Source organism: Chlamydotis macqueenii, chromosome 21 (genome assembly GCF_036417535.1).
Source record: "Chlamydotis macqueenii isolate bChlMac1 chromosome 21, bChlMac1.mat, whole genome shotgun sequence".
NCBI classification, from domain to species: domain Eukaryota; kingdom Metazoa; phylum Chordata; class Aves; order Otidiformes; family Otididae; genus Chlamydotis; species Chlamydotis macqueenii.
In genome coordinates this window covers 6,323,107-6,346,975 of record NC_141576.1, presented here as the reverse complement: position 1 = coordinate 6,346,975, position 23,869 = coordinate 6,323,107, and the positions used below count along the sequence as shown (strand labels likewise).

The 23,869-nt window shown below is 42.2% G+C and overlaps 2 protein-coding genes across 6 annotated transcripts; both read right to left on the bottom strand.

Annotated features, from left to right (window-relative positions):
• Positions 1 to 1,345: 1,345 nt before the first annotated feature.
• MIIP (migration and invasion inhibitory protein) lies at positions 1,346 to 10,696 on the bottom strand. Of its 5 annotated transcripts, none has more exons than XM_086764269.1 (10): positions 10,593 to 10,696; positions 7,807 to 7,994; positions 6,757 to 7,242; positions 6,012 to 6,114; positions 5,439 to 5,550; positions 5,174 to 5,238; positions 4,607 to 4,736; positions 4,130 to 4,226; positions 3,169 to 3,276; positions 1,346 to 2,866 (listed from the first exon to the last, which is right to left on the bottom strand). In XM_086764269.1, the coding sequence occupies exons 2-10, from the start codon at positions 7,975 to 7,977 to the stop codon at positions 2,702 to 2,704; spliced, it is 1,437 nt and encodes a 478-aa protein (XP_086620395.1). In that variant the 5' UTR covers positions 7,978 to 7,994; positions 10,593 to 10,696; the 3' UTR covers positions 1,346 to 2,701. The 5 variants fall into 5 exon arrangements, with proteins under 5 accessions (XP_086620395.1, XP_086620396.1, XP_086620394.1 ...); XM_086764270.1 differs by lacking the exon at positions 10,593 to 10,696 and adding an exon at positions 9,948 to 10,074 and having other exon boundaries at positions 7,807 to 7,978; XM_086764268.1 differs by lacking the exon at positions 10,593 to 10,696 and adding an exon at positions 9,948 to 10,046.
• A 2,560-nt stretch (positions 10,697 to 13,256) lies between these two features.
• On the bottom strand, positions 13,257 to 23,834 carry MFN2 (mitofusin 2). Its single transcript, XM_086764267.1, has 19 exons — positions 23,747 to 23,834; positions 23,253 to 23,407; positions 22,829 to 23,007; positions 22,005 to 22,140; positions 21,479 to 21,641; positions 20,797 to 20,921; positions 20,373 to 20,481; positions 20,173 to 20,280; positions 19,629 to 19,782; positions 19,320 to 19,387; positions 19,026 to 19,147; positions 18,571 to 18,697; positions 17,779 to 17,883; positions 17,134 to 17,236; positions 16,256 to 16,476; positions 15,963 to 16,112; positions 14,809 to 15,005; positions 14,313 to 14,447; positions 13,257 to 13,662 (listed from the first exon to the last, which is right to left on the bottom strand). Exons 3-19 carry the CDS (start codon positions 23,001 to 23,003, stop codon positions 13,593 to 13,595), a joined length of 2,268 nt encoding a protein of 755 aa, XP_086620393.1. The 5' UTR covers positions 23,004 to 23,007; positions 23,253 to 23,407; positions 23,747 to 23,834; the 3' UTR covers positions 13,257 to 13,592.
• Positions 23,835 to 23,869: the final 35 nt, after the last annotated feature.

The following is a 23,869-nucleotide window of genomic DNA, read 5'->3' as shown; positions in this document are numbered from 1 at the left end:
TACAATCAGCAGTCACATCGCTCACAGCCTGCCAGCCCTCAGCAGGGCGATCGTGAGAAAACAGACGAAAGGGGCACACACATTTACCTCAGCTGCAGGTCACATTAAATTAGAGCAAGCATCTTTTTGGTAACTCTACCTTGAAGTGAGATTATGATCAGAAGCTTGGCTATATGTGAATCACCTTCTTACTAAATGAGGCCTCCGTACACATCCGTGGCCAGGTGTCCTAATTAAAAAAAATGTGAATTTACTCACTTTCAGACCTCCTATCTTTCTTACAGAGAAACAGTGCAGCTAGAAACAAAGGGTTCTAGATTAAATTCTGGATCATGTAGCAACAACATTAACCAAGCTTCAATTGCAAAATCTTTGATAACTTCAGTCATGAATGGAAAGAGAAGACCAAGTTGGCCAGCTGAAAAAATCTGTTTCTGTATACTATCAACTACAAACTCAGAGCAGAAATTTCAAAACATACAGTCTGCTCAAGCAGTGCTGGAAAACCAGAGCACACTGGTTAGATTCCCATTGCAGAAAGGATTATGACATAAACTTATTCTGCACTGATATGGAGACATAACTATAAAACAGCATGGAACCACTGTGTCCTTCTCTAAGTTAATAGGCAAATCAGATTTCCTGCTCTGAAAGAGTGATAAACAAAAAGGAAAGGAAACAATTCCCTACACCAGTTCAGACAAGAAAGTGAACTAATGTGACAACATTTTAAAATGGAATTTGAAATCAGTCCTCCTAATGTGAAAGCGAAACTTTTTTTTATTAGCAAAAAGGGCACGTGGGATGGCTCAGATAATTAAAAAAAAATTTGAAACTGAGAATTTGTGAGAAGCTCCATTTAAAGGGGATGTGAGACCACAAGAGGAAAGGTATGAAGGGAGAGTTAAAGCAAGCCTGAAGCGCATGCTTGGGAAAGAGAACTTTTTCTGAAGATCTGCTACGCTGGACAAGACCTGGCATTGTAAGTCTTAGCCTTGCAATGGAGAGATATAGAGGAAGATGAAGAAAAAAAAAAAGAAAAAAAAGAAGAAAAAAAAAAAAAAGGTTCCACAAACTGATAGCATTTTCAGTCTATTTCAGCTTGCAAATGAGGGCAGGATCAAACAGACCAGAACTAACGTATAAAGACACCGATTGAGGTTAACTTGGGTAAGCAGGTGCAGCATCACCGACTTCTTTTACCTGTTTCTAGTGGAGGAAGAGAGTCATAATCACACTTTCAATACTTTCACAAGTGTAGAAGATTGAACGTATTCCTAGCTATCAAGAGATATTTTGAGTTCAACATCGGTTCTGTCCCGCACTCAAGAGAGATCTCACATAAGTGCTTAATCTTACAGTGCTTTATTTTCTTTATTTATAGAGAGGAGCAGGCTTGCTGTTATTTGTTTCAGGATAAATTAAGACTTCTAATATTTTGGGTTTGAAGGCAAGTTAGTAAAAATCTTGAATCTGCCCTATTTAGTATAACATTTGTCAGCTAGTGTTTTATAGTCACTGGATTAATTTCCTTTAAAATCAGTATTTTCAATACTGGAAATAATGTGACTAATTCCATTCACTTCACCCTACATATGCACAACCAAAAGCTAAACTGATCAGTCACGCTTTTCATTTTCCATTCCAAGTCTCACATTAAGATTTCATAAACTTGCAATATTCCTTTCTTTGCTTAAACAAGTCTATTCATACATTTGATTTAATAAATAATGTATTTGATATATAAATAACAGACAATGCCAAGAAGCTGAAAAAAAAATTGGTGTAAGCTCAATTCCTTCTATCAAGTTAGCTCCCAGAAATAAATTTAATCCAAAGTTTCTGAATGCAATTGCTAGTAAAGATTCCATAAGAACTTACAGAATTCTTAAGGCAGGAATTTCTGCTTCAGGCTTATTCAAGTCAAAATGAAACATCAGTTTTATTGGTTTTAGTCATGGAAAGTAAGATCAGTTTATAAAGTTCAAACAAATCACACTATATAATGTATTTTGTTTTGGTACAATTTAAAAACTCTAAAGTGCTTTTTGGTTTATCTCCAAAAAACTGGGAAAAGCAGAGGCAAGCATGATCTGCAAACATTTTAAGGCATTATCTAGCTTTTTGATGAATAAAATCTCACTTTACTTTAACATTCTTTTTAATGCTCATAATTACTCTGATGTAATAGCTACAGACATTGCATTGAAAATAAACTTGATTTTTTTTTCCTTTAACTAAATTATCGTAATCCGAGTTTAAGGCGCTAGCAAATTATCTGTCACGTTTCAAAGGTTTGGAAATGAACATATTTGTATACATTCCACTGAACCTGGCCATTCACAGGCCAATTCCTCACCCTGGCATTCAGAGTTAACACTACGCTTCCGGTTTACTTGAGGTGGCAGATGAACTCTGTAGCTACGGCTGTGGTAACACTAATAGTTACTCATCCTGTACACATCACTGTATCCAGCCCTAGGTGCGAATGCTCACGCATCTGTTCAGAAGCAGCTGAAAAGGCAAAAAAAAGTGAAAAAACATATGTCAGTTTGTACATTCAGCTATGTGTATTGGTTGCTCATGTGTGCACATGACTATGAAAACCAGGAAAAATCTGTTCAAAGATTTATTTTTATCCAAATAGAGTCGTTTCCACACCCTGCTCCAATCCCTTCCCCATGGCAATCAGGTCAGTGGTTCACAGAGTTGAAGCAGTCTTATTTAACTTTGGAGCTGCTCCGTAGTGTCCAGGTTTGTTTTGCTCCCTCTGCTGAGCAGCACTGCTAAATCTGAAGTGTGTCAAGTGGGTAGGGTTCAGAAGCTGGTCAGTTCTGGTTCCTCCTGACACTCTGGATATCGAGTTCTGGAATCCAAATGAAGAGGATACTAATCAAAGAATGCCAAAGTGACTTTTTGCATTTTGATGAAGATTGGTGAGCTGAATGGTCTTTTGCCTGTTATCCAGCTCCATTTGGTTTTTTGTGCCTGTGCACACCAGTTTACACAGCAGTGGAAGGAAAATGTTTCCCTGTGGAGATAAGGCAATAATTTTCCAGGCATCTTTGTTTGCTCAGCCACCGATGATTATTACACCCTTTAGAGACGGGACTGCAGTTCCCATCTGTGCACTTCACACCATCTCCAGCCCTTAACAGCTATTCTTACCAGGTGAGGATGGTGAGAAGGCTTCTGTTCCAACGAAGCTCGCAGATCCAAGCTGCTGAGCATGGGGTTGCTAGAAGGGATGGTATTTTCCCAGCCAGCCAGGCAATGCTGTGAAAAGAGATGGGAATGCTGCATTGGAGTGCTTTTACCCTTTTTAATCTATTGTGGCCTGCTAGTTACAAATAATAACTTCTGCACAGGGACATTTTAGCAGGTAATTAATTAATCTTTGAGGAGTTTTATATGACTAACAGGAAAGAGGAGGAATCTCTAATGAAGCAAAACTGCATAGCTATCCTCTCTTCTACCTTTCACTGGCTAATTATTTCTAACCTGATCTCCTGCTTTATGAACTCAAGCACCTCTCTGAACCTGTCTCAGCTGACTAACACAGTTTCCTAAACATCAAAACCAGGCTTCTTCCAATCTCTTCCCCAGAAATCTCTAGGCCAGGGCTAGGTCTGATTACTAATACTGCCTGCAGCACTGCATAGTTTTAAAAACAGTTTTAAATCCACCCTTGCCACTATTGATTTTGCCTGGCCTCTATATACGTGAAGACTTCCCAGAAGCTTTTCTTTTAGACTCTCTAACATCTGTGGAAAGAAACACAGGCACTCTTAGGTATGGTTAATCATATTGAAAGGTCAATGCCTGAAGTAAGTCAGCTGAATCATGCCCCAGAAGTACACAGCTCCACAGGCATTTTCTTTTTCTCAGCGTAAAGCATTTGGAGATATGTCATATACTTTTTGCCAGTTACACAAAGGTGTGAATTCAGAAGCACACACCAGTGGCTTTTCTTGCTACCTCAGTGAGGCAGCAAGAACGTATTTAGTGGAAATTTTAGTGGAAATCCTGTCAGGGGGATGAGTCCCAGATTCTCTTTCCTTTTTGTGCTGTAACAATGCCCAGCCTGGGCTGTGCCATCAGTATCAGCAAGAAAACAGCAGCAACTTACCGAAGGTAGTGCTAGATTGTCTCCCAGTTCAAAGCTCTTCCTGCGATGGGCTTTGTATTTGTAGGCAGGCAGAAGGGTAGACCTGGGAATACTAACCCTGCAAACACACAAGGGAAGCAATTATCTAATCTCCCACAAGGCAGAGGAAATCTGCATGCCTTCCTCACTCAGAACCCAAGGATCTAATCCCAAAGCGAACCAAGTGAAACAATTCTGGATTAGGGCATTAGATACTTAACATGTACATTCAGATTCTGGACCAAATTTAGATAAAACATGCACTTCTCACTGACTTCAAAACTTTCTGCTTATGGAAAAGATCAGTAGGGAGTTTTTAAGCAAGAGATATCTCTGCCTTGAGAACAGCAACCTTCTACAGAGCTATTTTCATGCTGTTTTCTCCCTCACATGATTGGCTTTTTCCTCTCCATTATTGCCTTGAGTTCTGCATATTACAAAGCAATAATTCTCATCTACCTGACGTAGGCTGGCTCTTCTGGTGTCTCTGGGGGCTGGTGAGTACGTGGGATCTTACACACGGAGCAGGCAGATTCTGAATCCACAGGGACAGTGAAGAGGCGCTGGTTTAATCGGTAACAGTAAACACCTGCCACAGAGTAATGAACCATCATGGAATTTCTAAGTTTGTCAGAAGGTTCCTCAACCCAGTCAACAAAGCTGTGTTCTACCACAGTGCCACATGTATTTTACAGAAAGAGCTGCTTTTCCTGAAATATCTTTTACATTTCCTGTCCCCAAATAAGTTCCTGAAAAGCAACCCCAAAACTTAAACCTACTCAGTTTATAAAGAGATTATCCAATTACAAGAAATCCTGACAAAATAAGACGACACTGATGGAGAGAGGATCCCTAGACGATTCAAGTTATCTTTTGAGTGGGATGCTACATCTGGTTTAGAAGTTGCAGCTAAAAAAACCACATTCTTCTCTGTCTTGCATGATGTGGGGCTGTCTCAGAATGACAGGCAAAGAATGCTTAGTTGTTTGTTCGCATAAATCGGATTAAGAAGAAATTTGATCTTACACTTATGGGAACCGGTTATCAAATCTGGTTCTTGTTCAGGAACTATGTAATCCAGAGCCTTGAGCCTAAAGAAACGGGCAAACAAATCAGTTAGTGACAGGGGCAGACCCTCTGAACAGCCCCTCCTTTTCCCAGTATACACTTCTGACTGGGAGGTAAAGGCCTGCAGAGCCACTCTTACAGCTTCCCACCCCGATCAGAGTACGCTTCTCAGTACTCTAAAGGGATACATTGCTGCTTCAGCCCTTCCCCCATACCCACTCACTCCAAGTGCTGCTCATGAATACACGCTGCTTTGTTGGCCTGTCGGAACTCGTGCAGCTCAGCAAAGTATTGATCAGATTTTTCTGCTACTGAAGAGTCTGTATCTAGGAGCCCTGAGAACACCGAGGAGAGAGAAAAGTTCAAGGAGTTACCAAATTTGGGAAAGCACCAAAGCAAGCCTCTTGCAAAACAGTCAAAACCAAATGACTGAAGCACTGAAAGGGATAGTGAGAAGAGCACACCACCGCGTCAAGCCAGAGGTTTACTGTGTGGCTTGGGTCCCTTATTGCATTCACTCATTTTGGTTACTTGGTATCCCCTCTGACCCTGCTCTGCTTTGCCATCTGCTGCCTGGATTCCCATACCACTGACCACCATTCCAGGGAAGCACAGGTCAGCTTTGGCCTGGCTGGGGAATGGCTTCTGAGGAAACTGCAGCTCCTCTGCTGAGACCTGCTACACGGGCTCTAGGTCTGCAGTTCCGTCACATCTCAACTTAAGGGAGTGGTTAACTGTTTTAACTCTTCATATTACCACATCATGCTGAGAGCTTTGCTTTGGGTTTAGGATTCACCTGCAATCCAGTCATAGCCCAGAAAAGGACGCACAGACCAGCTGCTCCCAGGTATGGGATATTCTTCAGGCTCAGACTGAAAAGTCACTCGACCAGCTTCCTTCTGGGAAGAAAAAAAATCATAAACAATTCTGATACGTCTAGCAGGACATGCAAAGGTACAGCTCAGGAGATAACTGGTAGCTGTTCAAATGGGACAGCTGTGGCTTAGTTTGATGTTGAATTCTTTCTATGCTTCTACCAGTAATGTGCTCACCAGCCCTCTGTCTTCTCAATTCATAACACAAAAAAGGAGGCAGGTGCTTGCCCAGGCTAAGGCAGTAAATATTTTCCAAGGCTTTAAACAAAATGCTGACTTCCCTGCATCACCCATCCCCACACATCAGGGCATCTGCGCTGCCTTCAGGGATGATCACAGCAACAGCGTGCCCTCCACGCTTAAAGAAACAAGCTATAAAACAGCAGCACTGCACCAGGCTGCTCTCCCTCAGCACATGAATCATACACAAATCACAAGGAGTCTTACAGTGAAATACTACAGTTTTCTGGTCTTCAGTTCAAGGGCTAAGGAAAGCAGGGGCTGAACAAACTGCCAACAGCCCCTGGCTGCTAAGGCTGGGAACAGTTCTGACCCCAACTTCCAATGTACACAGTAGGAGCAGGGCAAGTAATGTTCTCCAGACCCTTCCTCCCCATCCTTCTATTGACTTACAAAAACAAGCAAAACATTGGTTTCTCCACTTACCTTCAACTCTTTGGACTGAGGTGTCAGCAAGATTGATTTACGGATTATGGGCTCTCTAATGACCACGTGCTGCTTGCTGGACTCTTCACTTTGTATTCCGCTCAGTGATGGGTCCAGATGACCCTTAAGCTGTTTTTTCTCATGGAAATCATGTAGCAGAGCGGACTGTTTTCTGTTCTCTCCGTGAAGGAAGGATTTTTTCTCTGGACTTCCTCGAGCATGGCCATCCCTCTCCAATCCAGAAGTTTCTCTGCCACATATAATGACTGCAGACACTGGCATAACATTCTTCTCTTTCCCAGGAAAGCTGGAATCCAATTCTACTGCTTCCTGCATCTTTGCTTGTTGTTGCTGTACCCCTCTGTCATTGCTGCTGTGCTTAAGAGATGAACAGAGGGCTGCTCTGGCTGTGTAAGCTCTGGGTTCCACAGACACCAACATTGCAGGGTCAGCTGTAGCCTTCACAGCATCAACCTGATTTTCCTTCTGTAAGGACAGAGACGCTTACACCACATTGCATCACTCAGATTACAAATACCTTTCGTTAGGACATTTCACTCAGTAAGAGAAAATAAACCTCTCATTCTAGTCTGCTCACCCCTTTAAATTCTTGTGGGGAAAAAACCAAAATCCTGATATTATTCATGAGTCATTTAAAGTGTTTCAAGAAGATAAGAAAGGGATCCACTTCCAGCTAACTGCGGCTCTTCCCAGTCTGAGGAACTGCTAAACTTTCAGCCTTCGTGCTTAGAAAAAATAAAAGGATTATGTTCTACAATGTTCATTCCTATCTAAGATAAAGAAACGTAAACTTCTTAGGCAGGAACTGATCTCTGAACCCTTTGCAAGGAGGACATATTTGAGACCACAGGATAAACAATAAACAAAGTCTACCTATTTTTCTAACAGACTGTATTCCACATTCCACTTCCTACCAGCTTCTCCATGCCCATACATCTCCTTTACCACACCACTCCATAGGCACAGCTGCTGCCCACCACACAAGGCCCATTTGCTTCCGAGCACTTCCAGCACAGACACACCACCTACCCCTCTCTTGGGCAAGGGGACGGATCTTTCAGTAGCTGTTCTATTACGAGGAGACGCTGGAAAGAGTGGCTTGCTGGGAAGTCTTTTCCTGATCTCTTCCTGCTTCATTCTGAGCCTTTGTAGAAGGTCCTGGTTGGCCTGACGCAGCCTCTTCAGATGCTCTAACTCCATCCTATGAAAACATTTTCCTGTAAAGCCAGAGGAAGGGTGAACTGGATGAATGGAAGCATTAAGTGAAGAAGCAGACTCAAGAGAAACCACATTCAGAGGATGAGAGAGACCTGATAGCGGGGAGACCTGATAGCGGTCTTCCAGTACCTCAAGGGGGCCTACAGGAAAGATGGGGAGAGGCTGTTCAGTAGGGCCTGTTGTGACAGGATGAGGAGAAATGGTTTTAAGATAGAGGGAGGGAGATTTAGATTGGATATTAGGAAAAAATGTTTTACAATGCGCATTGTAGAACGCTGGAACAGGTTGCCCAGAGAGGTGGTGGATGCCCCGTCCCTGGAAACGTTCAAGGCCAGGCTGGATGAGGCTCTGAGCAACATGATCTAGTCGGGGATGTCCCTGCTCCTTGCAGAGGGGTTGGACTGGATGACCTTTGAAGGTCCCTTCCAACTCTAACCATTCTATGATTTTTCACAAAAACCACTTACAGCTGCTGGAACATTGGGAGTGGCTGATTTCTCAGGAGCAATGATTGACAGTCTCAAAACTCTTTATGCTAAGAACTAGCACCACTGCGTACTTCTCTCCCCTCAGATGTACTGTCAAATATTTTGCACTCAGAAGCTTGTAGCTGACTGAAGAGAGACAAGACACTCTTACAAAGAAAAGAGTAAACATGAAAAAGTCACATCAAAAAGCCAAGTAAGAGACATTTGATTGACATTGATTGACAACCTTATATAATCCTGCTTTAATGTTCTTTTTGAGCATCAAAATTTATACTGTGATAATACCAGGATGCTCAAAAGTTCAAAATACAAATGATGAATACGAGTGTATTTACTACACCCAAAAGAAATACTGAGTCAAAACTGCTCTCCGTATTCCCCAGGCAGGAAGAGTCCAAAAGGCTCAATCACAACTCAGGACTAGGGCTCAGGCAATTCCAGCCCCACACGTAAATCACTAAGGGTTACTGGCCTTTTATTAGAAGAAGGGGAGGAAAAGGGAGTTAATAAATAAATAGATAAATAAAACTTAGTTTGACTGGAAGATTGTCATGCTGTTCAACACATTTACAACAACACAAGCTGCTCTAAATTTGCAGAAAGTGTTTTTAAATAAAACAAACCTCTAAACCCTACATTGCTTTTGGCTAGAATGTTAAATTATGTTCTCAAGTAAAATTATGTGCTTCAGGATCTTTTGTTCAGAAGGATCCCTAAACCCTTCTCCAAAGCTCATCTGATTTGTTTTTGTGTCTGCTACCTTGGCAACTGGACATGAGGAATCAAGTGCGTATGCTGTACAACAGCACTGGGAGGAATGAAGTGCTAACAATCATGTATCTTTTTGTTACAAGAAATAAATGAGAAGTGCACTACTGGACATAAAATATAAATATCAATCTCGAAGCACTAAATTTGAGATCATTTGAACAAAACAAAAGTTCTCACAGTATTCACAGGACAAAGCTAACAGCATCCTCTCATCATTGCTCATCAGAAAGCAAATACGTCGAAAATAACCTTAGTCAAGGGACTTTCTGGAAGGGTTTTACCAGATGAGATCCACTCTCAGCATAATCGACAAGAAACTGTTAGTTCTTCATGCTCAACCCCAGGGGCTCAAGCTCATGTAACTGCTTTAGTCTGAATCCTTTTTGAAAAGGATTCAGCTTAGCTTCTATCAGTTAAAAATAAATAATGGCTGTCTCAGGAGCTAAGAACTCCCAACTCTGCAAGAAAGTTGTAAAACACCTATGTGGCCCGTCCCAGAGCTGTTCCTGCGCTGGCCCGGCTCTCCCATGCCCACGAGGAAGCGAGGACGGCCGTGGGCATTGTAAAATTCCCCTTCCCTCTCCAGAGGCCGGTCTGGCGGCCGACGGAGCACCGCGTGGGCAGCCTGCGGGTCTCGCCAGGCCCAGCTCCCCGCGCTCCCCTCCCGCCGAACTCCGCCGTTTCCGGGCCCACCTGCGCCGCGGTCCCAACCGCCGGGTCGGCGGGCGATCCCCGCCCTCGCCGGGATTCCCCCGGGCAGCCCCGGCCCGGCCGTTCCCGCCGCCGAGCGGCCGCCCGCCACGGCTGGGCCCGCCCCGCGGCTCCCGGCATGCGCGGGGCGCCAGGAACCGCCCGGCGGCGGCAGCCGGCCCAGCCCCGGGGCGCGGCGGAGGCGGGGGAGTCCTACCGCACCCGCGGGCCGCAGTCCCGGGGCGGGACACGGCCCCAGACTTCCGCCGTTTGGGTTCATTAAATCGCCACAGAGCATTGTCTGCACGGGCCGAGTACCCCCTGCTGCTCCAGGAGCCGTTTTGAAAATGTATCCCTGGAAATTTGCCTTTTTCTCTTTTAATGCACGCTCTGTGATCAACTGAGAACCCGACTCAGCATTTCAGCCCATTAACGCAGTATTTGCTGACTATTACTTCCTGCAATATTCTCAAGAAGTCACCGGTTCGATACCGACATTTTTAGCATAACGTAAGAAGGAATCTCTCAAATTTTCAGTATCATTGGTTGCCTTGTTAATTTTCACAGCAAGAATGCAAATAAAAGGTCACTATGGTAAAACACGCAATTTATATGTTAGCGTGTCATCATCTGATATATTATACTTACCCTTGAAGACTTTGTATCACAAGACGCAGTACACATCAGGAGACGTATTTTTCCAATTCATTTTTATTTTGGTTTCCATTGTTTACAGCACTGATACAGGAATAATTCATGCAAATTTATCACCTTAAATATAGCAGAGAGAAAACTCACTGGTAAGAGTATTTCAGAGAGCTCCGTCAACATAACACAATGAGAAAAATAAGTAGCAGCAATCAGATAAAGTGCATGTAGCTGACCTTCTTTAAGAAGAGTTCGGGGAAGACTGCTTTTGGAATTACCTGTTCTAAGGATTAGCTTATCATTCTTTATGAAAAGCAGAAGAGAACAACCTCCTTGCTGATTAGTGTTCACTCCTCCAACACTCTGAATTAAAGAAGTTCAGCTGTATTTTGATTAAGAGGAATCGAGCTCATAGGCCTCTGTTAGAAGTGTGATTCTCAATCACTTGGGCTTCTAGGGACACGGGTTACACGTACTCAAAAATTCCTCTCCCACATCAGCCGTTTTGCTTCTTAAAAAATTCTGTAGCTTAGGTTTCAGCACTACAGTGAGAATGCCTACGTCACCAAAATCTGAGCAGTGTCAGAAACACAGCCCTTGACAAGACACCAGATTCTAAGAACCCGTCAATCTCTTTTCCCTTTACAGATAAGACAGTGGCTTAAAGATCAGATCATGTATCAGATTTCCGCTAAAGGCCGGCTGAAGAGACGCTAACAGCACATCTTCAAAAGCAAGGTCAGCATTTCAGGTAGCCTAGAGCTGCTCAACAGTAGTACGTCATTGTCTCCCTCTAGCTGGAACTGACAATTTCCTGGAGTATTAGGGACGTGCTCAATGTTTTAACTCAATAGCATAGTACATAGCCTATTAAAAAGGTGTATGTGATAGCTTCAGAGACTAGAGATCTGAATTTATTCAGGTAATACCCGCAGCAGAGTAACAGCGATGACTCCACTTACTCTGGTATACTTCACGACAAGCCTAGAGAACACGTATCCAGAGGCAAGGACTCAAATTTCTTTCTTACTCATTCTCAGATCTGAGCCGAGCTATATTTATGTACTGGTGTTGCCTGAAGCAACCAACCAAGGCCAACGAAGCCCTCTGATGAAAATGGCTTTTCAGTTTGAACTGGATTCAAAGCTGTCTACTGTAAGTGAAAGGTTGGATTGCTTCCAGCATTCCAGGGACATAACGAGAGTCTCACCGCCAGCTCCTACACAATCAAGAATCTTCAAGTCTCACTGTAAACCTTAGAACAGCCCAAAGTACTTACTGACATTTCATTATTTTTACTCCTTCAAGTATCAGGCAGCTTCTTTCTGGAACTTTTGTGACACGTGAAACAGGGGACTTGTCACAGGCACAAACATTCACACCTGAGCATGAATTAGGCCAGTTGATACCATTTTCAAGGGAAAAGTCTCATTGTGAGTAAGAAAAAGAAACACTCGTTAGTTCTGGATTTAGCTGGAAACTGATCAAAGATAGCCCATATTCTCTAAAGTTTGATGCTGAACACATTTAGGTTGTTACTAACCTCAGAACTATAGGATCTGATTCTGGATTCCTTGGACATTTTGTGGGAAACGTGTCATTATATCCAACACATGACAAAATACTGACCTACCAAGTGGAAAATAAACTTTGCAGCATAGGGACCTAATCCTGGTACTACTGAAATCAGTGGGAATTTCTCTTTTATCAATTCCAACAGGAAGAGAATTGAGTCCTTCCAATTCTCAAATCTTATGCTCCAAATTCAAAATTCTTTCAGGGCAAAACTCAAAGATTAATCTGGTCTATTTGCAATTAAAGAACATCTTTAAAAAAATAAATTGTCGTAACCCATTCTTGCCCTGGCATGAAATACAAGGGACAAATCTCCCCCCAACCCCAGAGGAGCTGCACTTGCCAGCTCATCCTCATACTTTTAACAGAAGAGAAACAACATCAAATCATATTACTGCATGGACTGTAACATCCCAGGGGAACTCTACATGAAGCAAAATCTCTTACAGCTCATAATCCACATGCTGTTCTTGTGGCCAAACGGTGGTAATGGAATTCCGAAGGCCTGCTTCCAGAAACACAGCTGTGCATTTCCAAAAAAACTCCGCATTCATCAACTTATCTCATAAGGCAGTTCATTACATTCTGTCAACTGACTTTTCTTTCCTGTTTTTCTTTCTCAACAAGCTGCCAAATTATCAGCACTCCCTCCTTCACAGGAGCTAGTTATACCTTTGCAAACTTGTCCTTGACAAGTGAAATGGGCCAGACTGCATTATTAAAGAGCTCTTAAGAGGATGAAACTTAACTCCAAAGAGAATTAAGCTTACCAAAGCAAAAATCTTACTCCCTCTTGCTCTGGAAGAGAACTGAGTTTTGTTCATAGGTTTAAACATACTGACAGTAATAAACCTGTCTGTGAAGGGACACGGCAACTCTCTGTCATGTTCTATAATAATGGAATATTAACCTAGGAGACAGGCCTGCATGGGCTACAAACGCACTGTGAAACCATCATTACATCTGTGTGCACGAGATCTGTGTTCAGACAAACAGCTGCTTGTCACACATACATAACCTTGGGGCTTGGAAGTCAAAAGTTCTATCTTCATGTAGTAAAATGAATGACTCCATAAAGACATGTCAGAATAACTTTTAACCTGCTAAACATTTATTCGGTTGTTTTTTTAAAACTTGTTAACTGTACTTGACTTTGCTTTAAAAAGCCCCTGGTAAATGTATGAAGCACACATTCCTTCTGAAGTAGCCTGGTCTCACAAGAAGGAAAAAGAAGAATAATAAATAACTAGTGCTTAGAGGTGGGACACAAAACAGGGAAGCAGAATCCTATTGTTCACACAGCAACTGGAAACGTAGCAATAGGCTTTTGCTCATTCCCTTTAGGGAATTCCATCACCCACCATGTTCTCTGCAGTAATTAAGTGAGCACTGAGAGGAAAGTGTTGTTTTTCTCTTCTTCACACACTATCTGCTTTGCTGCAGGTACTGATGTGTGAACATGTTGAGTTCACTGTCAAGCCAACCCGCTTTGTTCCTGCAAGGACAAAAAGTCTCCATTAGGTGAGGAACACAGTTCTTCTCAAGCCAATCTGAAAGAAGTGTGACTAAAAAGAGTTAACGGTAAAGCACAGAGAAGAGTGCGAGAGGTCCATTCCAAAATGCTGCTACCTATCCCTGCTCTTCCTCAGGTCAGGAACACTTGCCTGCTAACAGTCCCTAGGCTTTGAGGTTCAAACTGAGATCTTGGTCACAACTTCACATTGATCTTATTGTGTAGATACAGAAGGTTTGAAAAATTCTTCCTGATAGACTTTGCAGGGTGAAGAAAAACATCAGACAACTGTGTCTGAGGCGAGAGTGAGACTTTTTGCTTAATTTTATAATAGCCTGGGGAGTTTGCAGGAGTAGAGGACTGTATGTTTTGATAAATGAAAAGGAACTGAAATTCCAAACAAACCAAAACCAAGGTGTTTCGTGAGACAGAAGATTTAAATGACTGTTGATAGCACATGGGAAAGTACATAGTGAAAGGGAACACAACTTGGGAGGGAAAGATTCTGATGTCTGCACATCAAACACTATGACAGAAGGACTGAACTCAAAGATACACCCTAATCTTGGGGCAATCACACGAAAAAAAAATTGTATGCAAATGTCTGTGTATATGGGATAATAAAATCTCACCTGAGCAGTTTTGCTTTGCTCTGCAGTGAATCCAGAACTTCAATTTTTTTATTCAGGGCAGAAATTTCCTGCTCGAGATTCTCCCGCGTGACATCCACTTGCTGGCACAGATGAGCAAACGTCCCAGCAAGCTCTCTGTGAAACAAGGAGAATAGTTGGATAAAATGAAAAGTAAGATCAAGGAATAAATCCCTTTGACGTATAATGATGATGACAAAAACTCAGATGTTAATCTTTCCACTTCTGCACAATAATATGTTAGAGCATCAGACCAACTTGGTTTGAGAGATGGAAGTACATGAAGACTAATGCTTAACAGCACCCAAATACTGCATTGGCAAGTCAAAAAAATGTGATATTATTTTAAAACACATGTATCATTACACAATTTTAAATCTGAAATTCAATATGCAGACTTATCTTGTTTTAATGAGGAAAATCATTTTAAAAACCCCTAAACAACAGCATTTACATAAGGTTTATATAGGTAACTCACTGTTGGACTTGGTGGCTGCAATTAGAACCTGTGTAACTGACGATGAGCTGCAATTTCTCACCAGCATACTCAACAAACTGTCGTTTGAAAGCTCTCTCTTTCGCTTTTGTGGTCCAGGTGAGGCGCTCATACACATAAAGGAGCCCATAAAGGCCAAAAGAGAGAGCAATCAGTCTCCAACCCACAGCCTTCCAGACCTTAAAAAAGCACAAGGGAAAACAAAGGACATCATCACCATCATCTAGGAACGATGCTAACTCCCTAACTCCTAACAGTGCATAGAGCGCTGCACGTACATTCCAGGCACATGAAAGTGAGCCAGACAGATAACCCTGACTTGCAAGTGGTTTCCTTGGTCAGACAGCTTACTACTGATGTCCAGTCTACAAAATTAAAACACCTAACCTAAACTGCTGAGGTTCGGTATGAGTTAACCTTTCCAGCACATTTAAATTACATCTGCAAGTGCAAATTAACTTTGTCTGGTTCCCAAAATCCCTGTTTCTCAAGTAAAAAATGTTTTTAAGCAACCATCTCCCTTCTGGGGAATCATCCACCCCTAGACACTGTGACACTAGAATAGCACGTAGGTGTGTAACTGGCACTACAGAAACTTAGGTTCACCCTGCAACAGGAACTGGAGTTACCATGCAACTTGACTTAGAGTTCTTATGCCTCCGCAGCCTGGGGAGGTTTGCAATTCAAAACATTCATTATTTTCAAAAGACAGATAAGCAGGAAATGCTAATTTTCTCTGAAATAAATTAGGCATAGTGTATAAAATTAAGTGTTCTCCTCCCCTTCTAGGAAGAAGGACACACACAATCAGAGGCTTTTGGTAAATATTTCTGTCCTGATTCCTCTGTAAATGGGAGAAGAAAAATAGCGATTTTTCTTTTATTCTCACAAAAGAATCAGAGACTATTTAATGCTTTTATAACATACTTTGAAGGGTTATCTTCACAACAACCCTGGCTCCAAGCCTAACTATCACACAAAATAAACTCTGTATTTATACTCAAATGGAAGATCAAAGGAGAAAGTATTTCACTATCTGTGAATTGCAAATATCTACAGGACTCAGCAGTGCAAGCACTTTTCAAGTTAGTGCTCCAACATGAGCTATACAAACGCTGCTCAGATTGCCAACGCACCACACCGCCAACCACGATGATCCCCATGGAAGTTCGGGAAGTTAATGAGGCCAGTCCAGTCACCATCGACACCATGAGCTCTTCCTGGGTCATAGACCCCTGAGGCAAAGGAGGCAGACTGGGATTCGCTGGTGTTAAAGGGCGTTGAATCTAATTAGAAAAGCAGGGACAAAACAAAACAAAGTACAGAATAAGAGAAGGCAAGCCACTGCCCTTCCCACCAAAAAGACTACAGCAGCTACTGAAATGATGAATATCACATCTACCCCTGACCACTCAACAAGGTATCTTACCTGGTCATTGTAGCCCATCAAGGCCCGACGACTGTTCTTTGGTCCCAAAAATCTGTTCACCAGCATTGTCCATCCAAGAGAGAAATGGAATTCTATGTCCTCTTGGAAGTCAGCACAAAGCTTGTCACAGTTCAGATCATAGCTGAGCGTGAAGCACTGTCGGGGAATTAACATGTCTATCTGGCCCCGCAAAGACACTGGGAGAAGGGGTTTTAAACCATCTGCACACACAGAAAATAAAAACATTCAAAAAATGGCTATTGAGTTAACAAGAATTAACCAGACTTGTATTCTGTAATCAGGGTGGTTATGGGTTGTTCCATTCTCCATGTACCTTAAATTTCCTAAAGCCAAGCACGTTGCAAAGTGACAGATACATCATGAATTACTATTTGATACCGTTCTTCAGATCAACTCAGAACAAAATCTTTCTACGGACCCTTCCAAATGCTTATAGGTATAGCTGGTGAAGTTCACAGTTTAGCAATAGCTTGGAAAACAGAATCTGAAGGCCAGTTCTAAAAGTGTTTAAGGCACCATATTCCTCTTAAAGCTTATATTCAGACAGCCACTTAGCTACATATCATTCACATTTCACGAGAATCTCTCGTTTCTAAAGTCACAGTTCCTCTCTGTCATGAAGGATTAAACTGATTGCATAAATTCATTAGCAAATCACTGCACAAGTTCAGATATAGAGTGGAAAAAGTAGGAGTAGCTAGTCCTCTACACAACAGCATTACTAATCAAAATCGAAACTAAGATGATGCCAGCTGTACATCAGCCATCAGATTAAAGAGAAATCCAGAACTTCCACCTAGTTATTTTGCATGACAGTTAACGGAAAGAGAAAGGGAAATCTTGCCTGCTGAACTGACCTATCATTTCTTGCTGCATTGTCTGCAGGGAAGCTGTGATTGCATTGGAGCAACGATCTGACATGTTACGTCCCAGGCCTTCCTCAATGTGTTTATGCAGCTCCTGACAAACAAAGAAAGGGTTACTAAGCTTAAAATAAACATAGGTAAGATGCAGGCTGCAGGTGCTAGAGCTTGCCAGTTAAAAAAACCCACCCAGAACAGGTGCACACATTCTGTCTGCCCACTGTTCTAACATCAGTTTCATTTTTTTCCCCCCATTCTTCAGTGAAGGAGAGGAAAAAGCAAATCAAGAAATCTCACACGTACTCTGCAGTCTAGGAAAAGTTCTGTTTGATCTATACAACATGATACAGCATATGCGTACCAGTTTATCACAGAGATTATTTTTAAAAAAATCTATTTCCTCCCTTTTTTTTTTTTTTTTTTTAAGATATTCTCTTTTTACAGTAGTTTTCTACAAATGCAAGAGACGTTCTAACAAAAGATTTTTCACAACATAAAAAGCTTTGCTGTGTCCTAGTTGGAAGAACATTAAGCATCTCAAAGAGCTGGCATAATTACTGACTCAGAGCAAAAAAAAAAAAAAAAAAAAAAGCCTCTTTAAATCGCTTGAGCAACCTGTAAGAAGCAGGTTACACTTACACTCTTGTAAACTTTAAGAACTACTTGAGATGGATGGAAGTCCGCTTGGTATTCATCTACCAACACTGAAAGCCGTCGGATTTCTTCTGCCATTGCATTTGACACCTAGAGAAATAGCACAGGACAGAGTTTCTGTATATTCTGTCCCAGGGAGAGACAGTAAACCACCTCTGAAGACATGCATTTCTCAGTACGCACTACTGAACACTAGGCACTGCGATTGTGCAGTGCCACGCGGCCACTGTGCGCCAACTGCAACATGCAATATTGGTGACTTGCAAACAGAGATGGCTGAGAAGTATACAGATCTATGCTCTGAATAACAATGCAGACAGAAAAAGACTGAGGCAATACAAGACTTGTGAAAAATGAACAGGCCTTTACTGTATATTTGTAATACCAAAAATGACATGTTACTATTGACAGTAAGAAAACTGACATTATTGTAGATTGAAAGAATAAGGAAACTTAACCAAAACATTTTAGTATTTTAGGAATCGCTGAAGACTAAAATACAGTAGCAATAATAATCAAAGTCTCATTGTTTATTTAAAACATCTTATATGAGCCTCTCTGAAAGTTTACCCAAAGTATTCTACTTTACATTTTATTACCTCAAGGAGAAAACAATCCCAAAAAACAAACAACAACAACTTCTGAAAGCATTTCCTCTCTTCCCATCTGTAACTCCCACATTTCTGGTACTTCAAACCTTGTCAGCACTTTGCATTTGTCCCACCATGCTGGCAGCTGCTTCAGACAATCTGTTTTTCTGCAACCACTGTTCCTTACCTGCCTCTCCACTTCTTCTGTGATCTGTTTTATTTTCCGCTTGTAGTCTTGAGTAAGGAGCTCCAACTGTTTGTCAATAAAACCTAAACGTTCCTGTCGTTCCTCTCGCATTTCCAGACAGTAAACTCTAGGAGAAAAAAAAGTGCCCATCAAAAAGCCAGATAAATGCATTTTTTTATCTACAAGTATAATTTGAATTCCATAAACAAGATAGATTCTCATGCCCAAGAACAAAATGTGTCAATATGTACACTACACCCACATGGCACAGAACAAAAAAGAGGTTATTTTCCCAGTACTTTCACAATTCACTAGAAGCAAGACTACCGGTATTTGTCCTTCCCGCTCCCAAACGTGCTGTATCCTGCTTTGCGTTTTAAATGCTTATACTCTCTTAAATTTCTCCCAGAATACAAGCTTCAGTTACGCAAGCACCAAGCATCAGCTCTCCTCACCGCTGTTCCTGGGCAGCAATATGCACAGAATCCATGATGAGACGAACATCTTCTGCAATCTGCTTTGCTCTCACCGTATGCTGCTCAAATTTTGTTTTTACTGCTGACTGTGAGATGCATTCCTGTATGTAAAAGGCAGCCCAAGATTACCAGCAGGCAGAAACATACTAACACAACTTTTCTTTCTCGTATAATCTATTTCCAAAATGTGGGCCCACTCCATATTTATAAATTCTAGTCCCCAGCCTTTCAGGAGTAAAATCTAAACAGAAAGTTAGTACACATAACACTCACCTCAAATCTTCTCTCAAAATTCTGAAACTCAAACATTCTTACTTGAAATCCGTCTGCCAATGCTCCACCTAAGAGAAGGAAAGTACAAAACAACCACTTAAGTTTTGAGAAAGCAGTCAGATGTTGGACGTCAGGAAATGCTCCTGCTTTACCTTGAAGTCAATGCAAAAGTGCTGCTAAGTTACCTCTTTGTTTTTGACTGCTCTGTTAATAATCTGGCCCACCTCAATTTTATCCAGTTTTTGGAACAAAATATTCTCTATTTTCTTCCCTATAAGAAAATAGAAAGTTTCTGTTAGCTTTCCTCACCTCCTTCTGGCATCCCTTGAGCCCTCTGAATCCTAGCATTCAGCACTTCTTTCGCCGACACAAAGAAAATTCGATCTCCTGCCTGGGCTCGGTCCACCACACCCAGCTCATCTACCAGGAAACTGGTACACCGCTCCATGTGCTGTCGACGCACCTGAGGGATAAACAGGACAAGCCCCAGATGCAGTCAAATCCACTTCATGCTCCATCTCTTAAAGTTTAGACCCAGGTGCCCTCTGCTGGTCTAAGCTACCAATGTAATGAAGAATAAGAAAAAAAAAAACCAAAAACACAACAACTTTGCTGTTCTATGGAATTTTCCAGATGATATCTAAGTGATCTAACTTCAAGAGGTCCCTGTGAAACTCTTGATTTCCAGCTCAGAAATTTCAAGAGTCATGTCCTGATCATTAGCCTATACTCCCTCTAGTCTCCACAGTATGGTAATAAAAATCCAAACTGTAAACATCCAACACTTTAGGATTCTACAAAACAGACTCTATAATATCCTTGCAAAGAGAAAAAATTTAAACTCATCACAAACCTCTTCCATGTATTCTGGTTCAGAGGCAGATGCATCCCAGCGGTTATTTAAAATAAATATATTGGGTCGAGACAGACGTTCGTTCACCTTGTGAAAGAACTGTTTCTCCTAAGCAAAACAGAACAAAACCTCGCGAGATTAACAGGACAAACTTTTTAAATTTTTAGCCAAATGCACTGAACAAGTGGACTCAAACATACAGTTTGCATCAACGTTGATTCAGAATTTGCCACCAGGACAAATACGTCAGCATCTAGACAGAATTTGTCAATCCAGCTGTCCAGCTCTGTGGTTACATCAATGCCAGGGCTAGCAATATAAAAAAGAAGACACATCACTATGTTGTGGAAGCAGCAAAAATAGTTAGTTAATAAGAAACGTGTTTCAGCTCTTCAGGGCATTAATTTCCCTCATCTGAGCTACACTGCCCTGAGGTGACGCAGAGTACAGACTAAAAGGAAGTACCAGTCAAGAGAAACTGACTGCTAACTACAGCAAAGGACTTTAGTCACTGTCATACATTAGAACAGGGTCCACTTCCTTGATGTTTGTTAAATTTGTACTTGAAGACATTTCTGTAACTAATCTGTGATAAGTAGGAAAGGAAAGAAAGATATTTCTCACCTGTCCATCAGCACCAGATCATCCTTTAAGAGGGGACATTTGGAATTGGGCCACATTACGCTGACTAGGCTCCCAGCATTCAGAAGTTCATCTTGATGAAGGGCATGAGCCAGCTGGTTTACTGTCTATTAAAAAGACAGATAATTTATAACATTTCCTGTATGCTAAGACCCATTAACACAATTATCTCCCCTTCAGGGCTGTTTACGGACACTTTAAGATAAAACCCAACTCCAAATCACTTTCTCCCTGGGAGGTTTTCCAGCAGGGAGAGGGAGGTTTTCCAAGTAAAACTTGCTTGAGTCTCCTAGTCAACAGGCAACCGCCTAGTGAGAGTTTATGAGAAATTCTCCTGTCGAGAAAGGCTACTGATGAATTATCAGGAAGTCTGTGCCTTCTGTTGGTCATACAGAGCTCAGAACTTCCTGAGTCATTATTTTGGTTCCCTGCTATCACTAACAAATACAAGATATCATCTTTTTCATAAAATGAAAAAGTTCCACCCTGTAACTTGCTCCATTCCTCGCTTCCTATATCTTAACAAAAACCTGTTCTTCATCTTCACCTTTAACGATTAAAATCCTTAACTGTGAAATTTATTCATAATGCTTTAGTTTTCTTGTTCCTTCCCTTTTCTGACACTTTTGAAGAGGTCTTTTCCTTTATCTTAAGGAAAATATACCTTAACATTCTTCTTTTCCTCTGAGCCTTCAGTTAGCAGGAAAGCTTCATGTCCATCTGTCCCTTCTACACGCAGGAAACAATTAGTGGTGTGTCCGATTCCCGAAGGAAGGACTTTGTCCCACAGCATGGCATTTATCACAGTGCTTTTTCCATTGCTTGTCCTGAAGTCAGATTAAAGAATGGTATAGCTAGGCTTCCGAGATTCAGATACTACTTGAGTTTAGGGAACTTATTTTCCATAATATCAAAATGAGTGTATCAGAACCATTAACAATTTAGGTGCCACAGGCAACTTACAAGAAGACTTTTCTATTTTCTTATTTTAATAATTATTCCAGATTGAAGAATTATGTGCTACAAGATTTATTTCTAATTTACAAGAGGACTAGTACCAGGAACATGCAGATTACAAGCCAAAGCTGGAGGACTAGTGTTTCTATAAATATTTTTTACTGGCTACAATCCTAAAGATGCCAGTTGCTTTACTGAGTGGGGAGTGCAGGCAACATAAGCATGTGACTCACCTTCCAAAAAAAGCAACTTTCATGTGTCGCCTTGCCAACACTTCACTAATGCCACTGACTTTTGACAGGTAACCTTTGACTTCCAGCACTTGCTCTTCTGTGGTGACAGGATCAAGCTCTATGTTCTTGTGTGTTTCTAAAATCAAAATACATCATCAGTACTGGGTAAAACACCTCTTCACAATGTAACACACATAACTAAATGTTTATTTGTGTCCCAAAGACTACGTGGGTAATCTTGACACACACAATTACACCCTGAGGCAATCCTGTATCGGCATTTATCAGCTGGTCTCTTTTGCACGTCTAATAACTATTCTCATCCTTAGGACTGCCTTAAATGGAACACTGCCAACACTTTGAACACTCCAACATCCTTAAAGAAAAAAAAAAAAAAACCAACAAAACCAAAACCCACCCCAAATCTTCTGTCTGTTTCCTAAGCTGTCAAAGCCAATTACTAGCATATGCTACATGCCACTAGCTATGACATGCCTAGGCAAGACTATTGAAAGAATTACAGGCAAAAACCTAAAAACCCCTCCCATCAATATAAAAACCAAGCATAGGTCACTAACTACCTCAGTTTCATAACTCACGTGAACTTGTAAGCTTTAAAATATAAATCCCAAACTCAACCCAAATTCAATAACATAATTTTCTGTTCTTCTTATAAATACTGATATATAAACAGCCGTGCATGTATAAATAAGCACAGGCCTAGCAGCACCTTTAACTGAACGAGGATTTTTTGGTGTGTGTTTGGGGGAATTGAATGGAGGCGAAGCACTGCTACACACTTGCAGTTGAAGAATTCAGCTTACCTTCCAGGAATGAGGCGCTCTCATTGATGTATGCAGCCAACTGTTCAAAGATACCATTGATTTTCTTCTTTGCAGTGACAAAATGTTTAAGCGGAGAAGCGTTTACCTCAGCCATGTGTCTTTTATCCTTCTTCACTGCAACTATTGACTTGGGACGAGCAAACAACAGGGACATTGCGCTACAGGGAAAAATCCAGTAAACAAAGGTGGCTCACCAAGTGCCAACGGCTATCCAGCTAAGTATGCTACCAAGAACTAGATATATACACGTTTCAAAAACAACCTTCTTTCTTTCACAAATAAACTGTTCTATTTTCTACAATCGGAAATTACTCAAATATCAGAAATAAAAAAAAATTAATCTTTCCTTCTCCCTTCCAACAAGCAGGCTCCCGGCGATCACTTCTCCCCTTCCTCCGCTTACTTTCAGGATGAGTAACGTTTTCACAAGTCAGGCATGGTCAGCTCGAGTCCCTGCCGAACATGAACGACGGCGGTTTGCCTGCCCTTCTCCCTCGTCCTTTTCAGACTCCGTCCTGCGGCTTTTTCAGCGACGCCGAGTCCAGCCTGTCCCCGTCCCTGCGGTAGAGGAACCGGGGGATGAGGGACGCTGGCTGCCGAGCTCTCTGACCGGCCAGGCTCTGCTCCCCCGCCATCCCAGTGCCCAGGCGAGGCAGCGGGCAGAAGGTCCGGGGTCCGCCGTCGCCATCTCCTCAGATCTCAGGGGGCGGGCGGGCTGGGTGGCGGCAAAGGGCGGGAAGAGCCCCCTTCCCGCCCCCTACATGGCGGCGCGCACCTCGGAGGGGCGGCAGGACCGGGACCCCCCAACTCCATCCCCGGAGACGAACCCCCGAGAGCCCGGCCCGACCTCCAGCGGCTCCCACCTCCCCCACCGTCAGGCGCCGCCCCACCTCTCACCTTCACCACCGCTCCCCTAAGGCCGCCATGTTAAACCCGCCGCACCGTCACTCGGCAGGCGCCGGGCGGCGGCCGTCATCGCCGCGCGACGGGCGGGCCGTTCCCGGGGCACCACGGGAGCGG

Bases quoted from the DNA above. Each gene is read 5' to 3' on its own strand.
- MFN2 (XM_086764267.1), bottom strand. From the start codon at position 23,003: ATGTCCCTGTTGTTTGCTCGTCCCAAGTCAATAGTTGCAGTGAAGAAG. The intron at 20,482-20,796 runs GTGAGAAATATC...TTATATTGCTAG, and splicing joins GATCTGGTGCTGATGGACAG to CCCTGGCATTGATGTAACCA. The intron at 19,148-19,319 runs GTGAGTGTTATG...TTTTACATACAG, and splicing joins ATTTTGAGAGAAGATTTGAG to GAATGCATCTCACAGTCAGC.
- MIIP (XM_086764269.1), bottom strand. From the start codon at position 7,977: ATGGAGTTAGAGCATCTGAAGAGGCTGCGTCAGGCCAACCAGGACCTT. The intron at 4,737-5,173 runs GTAAGATCAAAT...ACTCTGTGGCAG, and splicing joins GATAACCGGTTCCCATAAGT to GTGTTTACTGTTACCGATTA. The intron at 4,227-4,606 runs GTAGATGAGAAT...GTGTGTTTGCAG, and splicing joins GAAGAGCCAGCCTACGTCAG to GGTTAGTATTCCCAGGTCTA.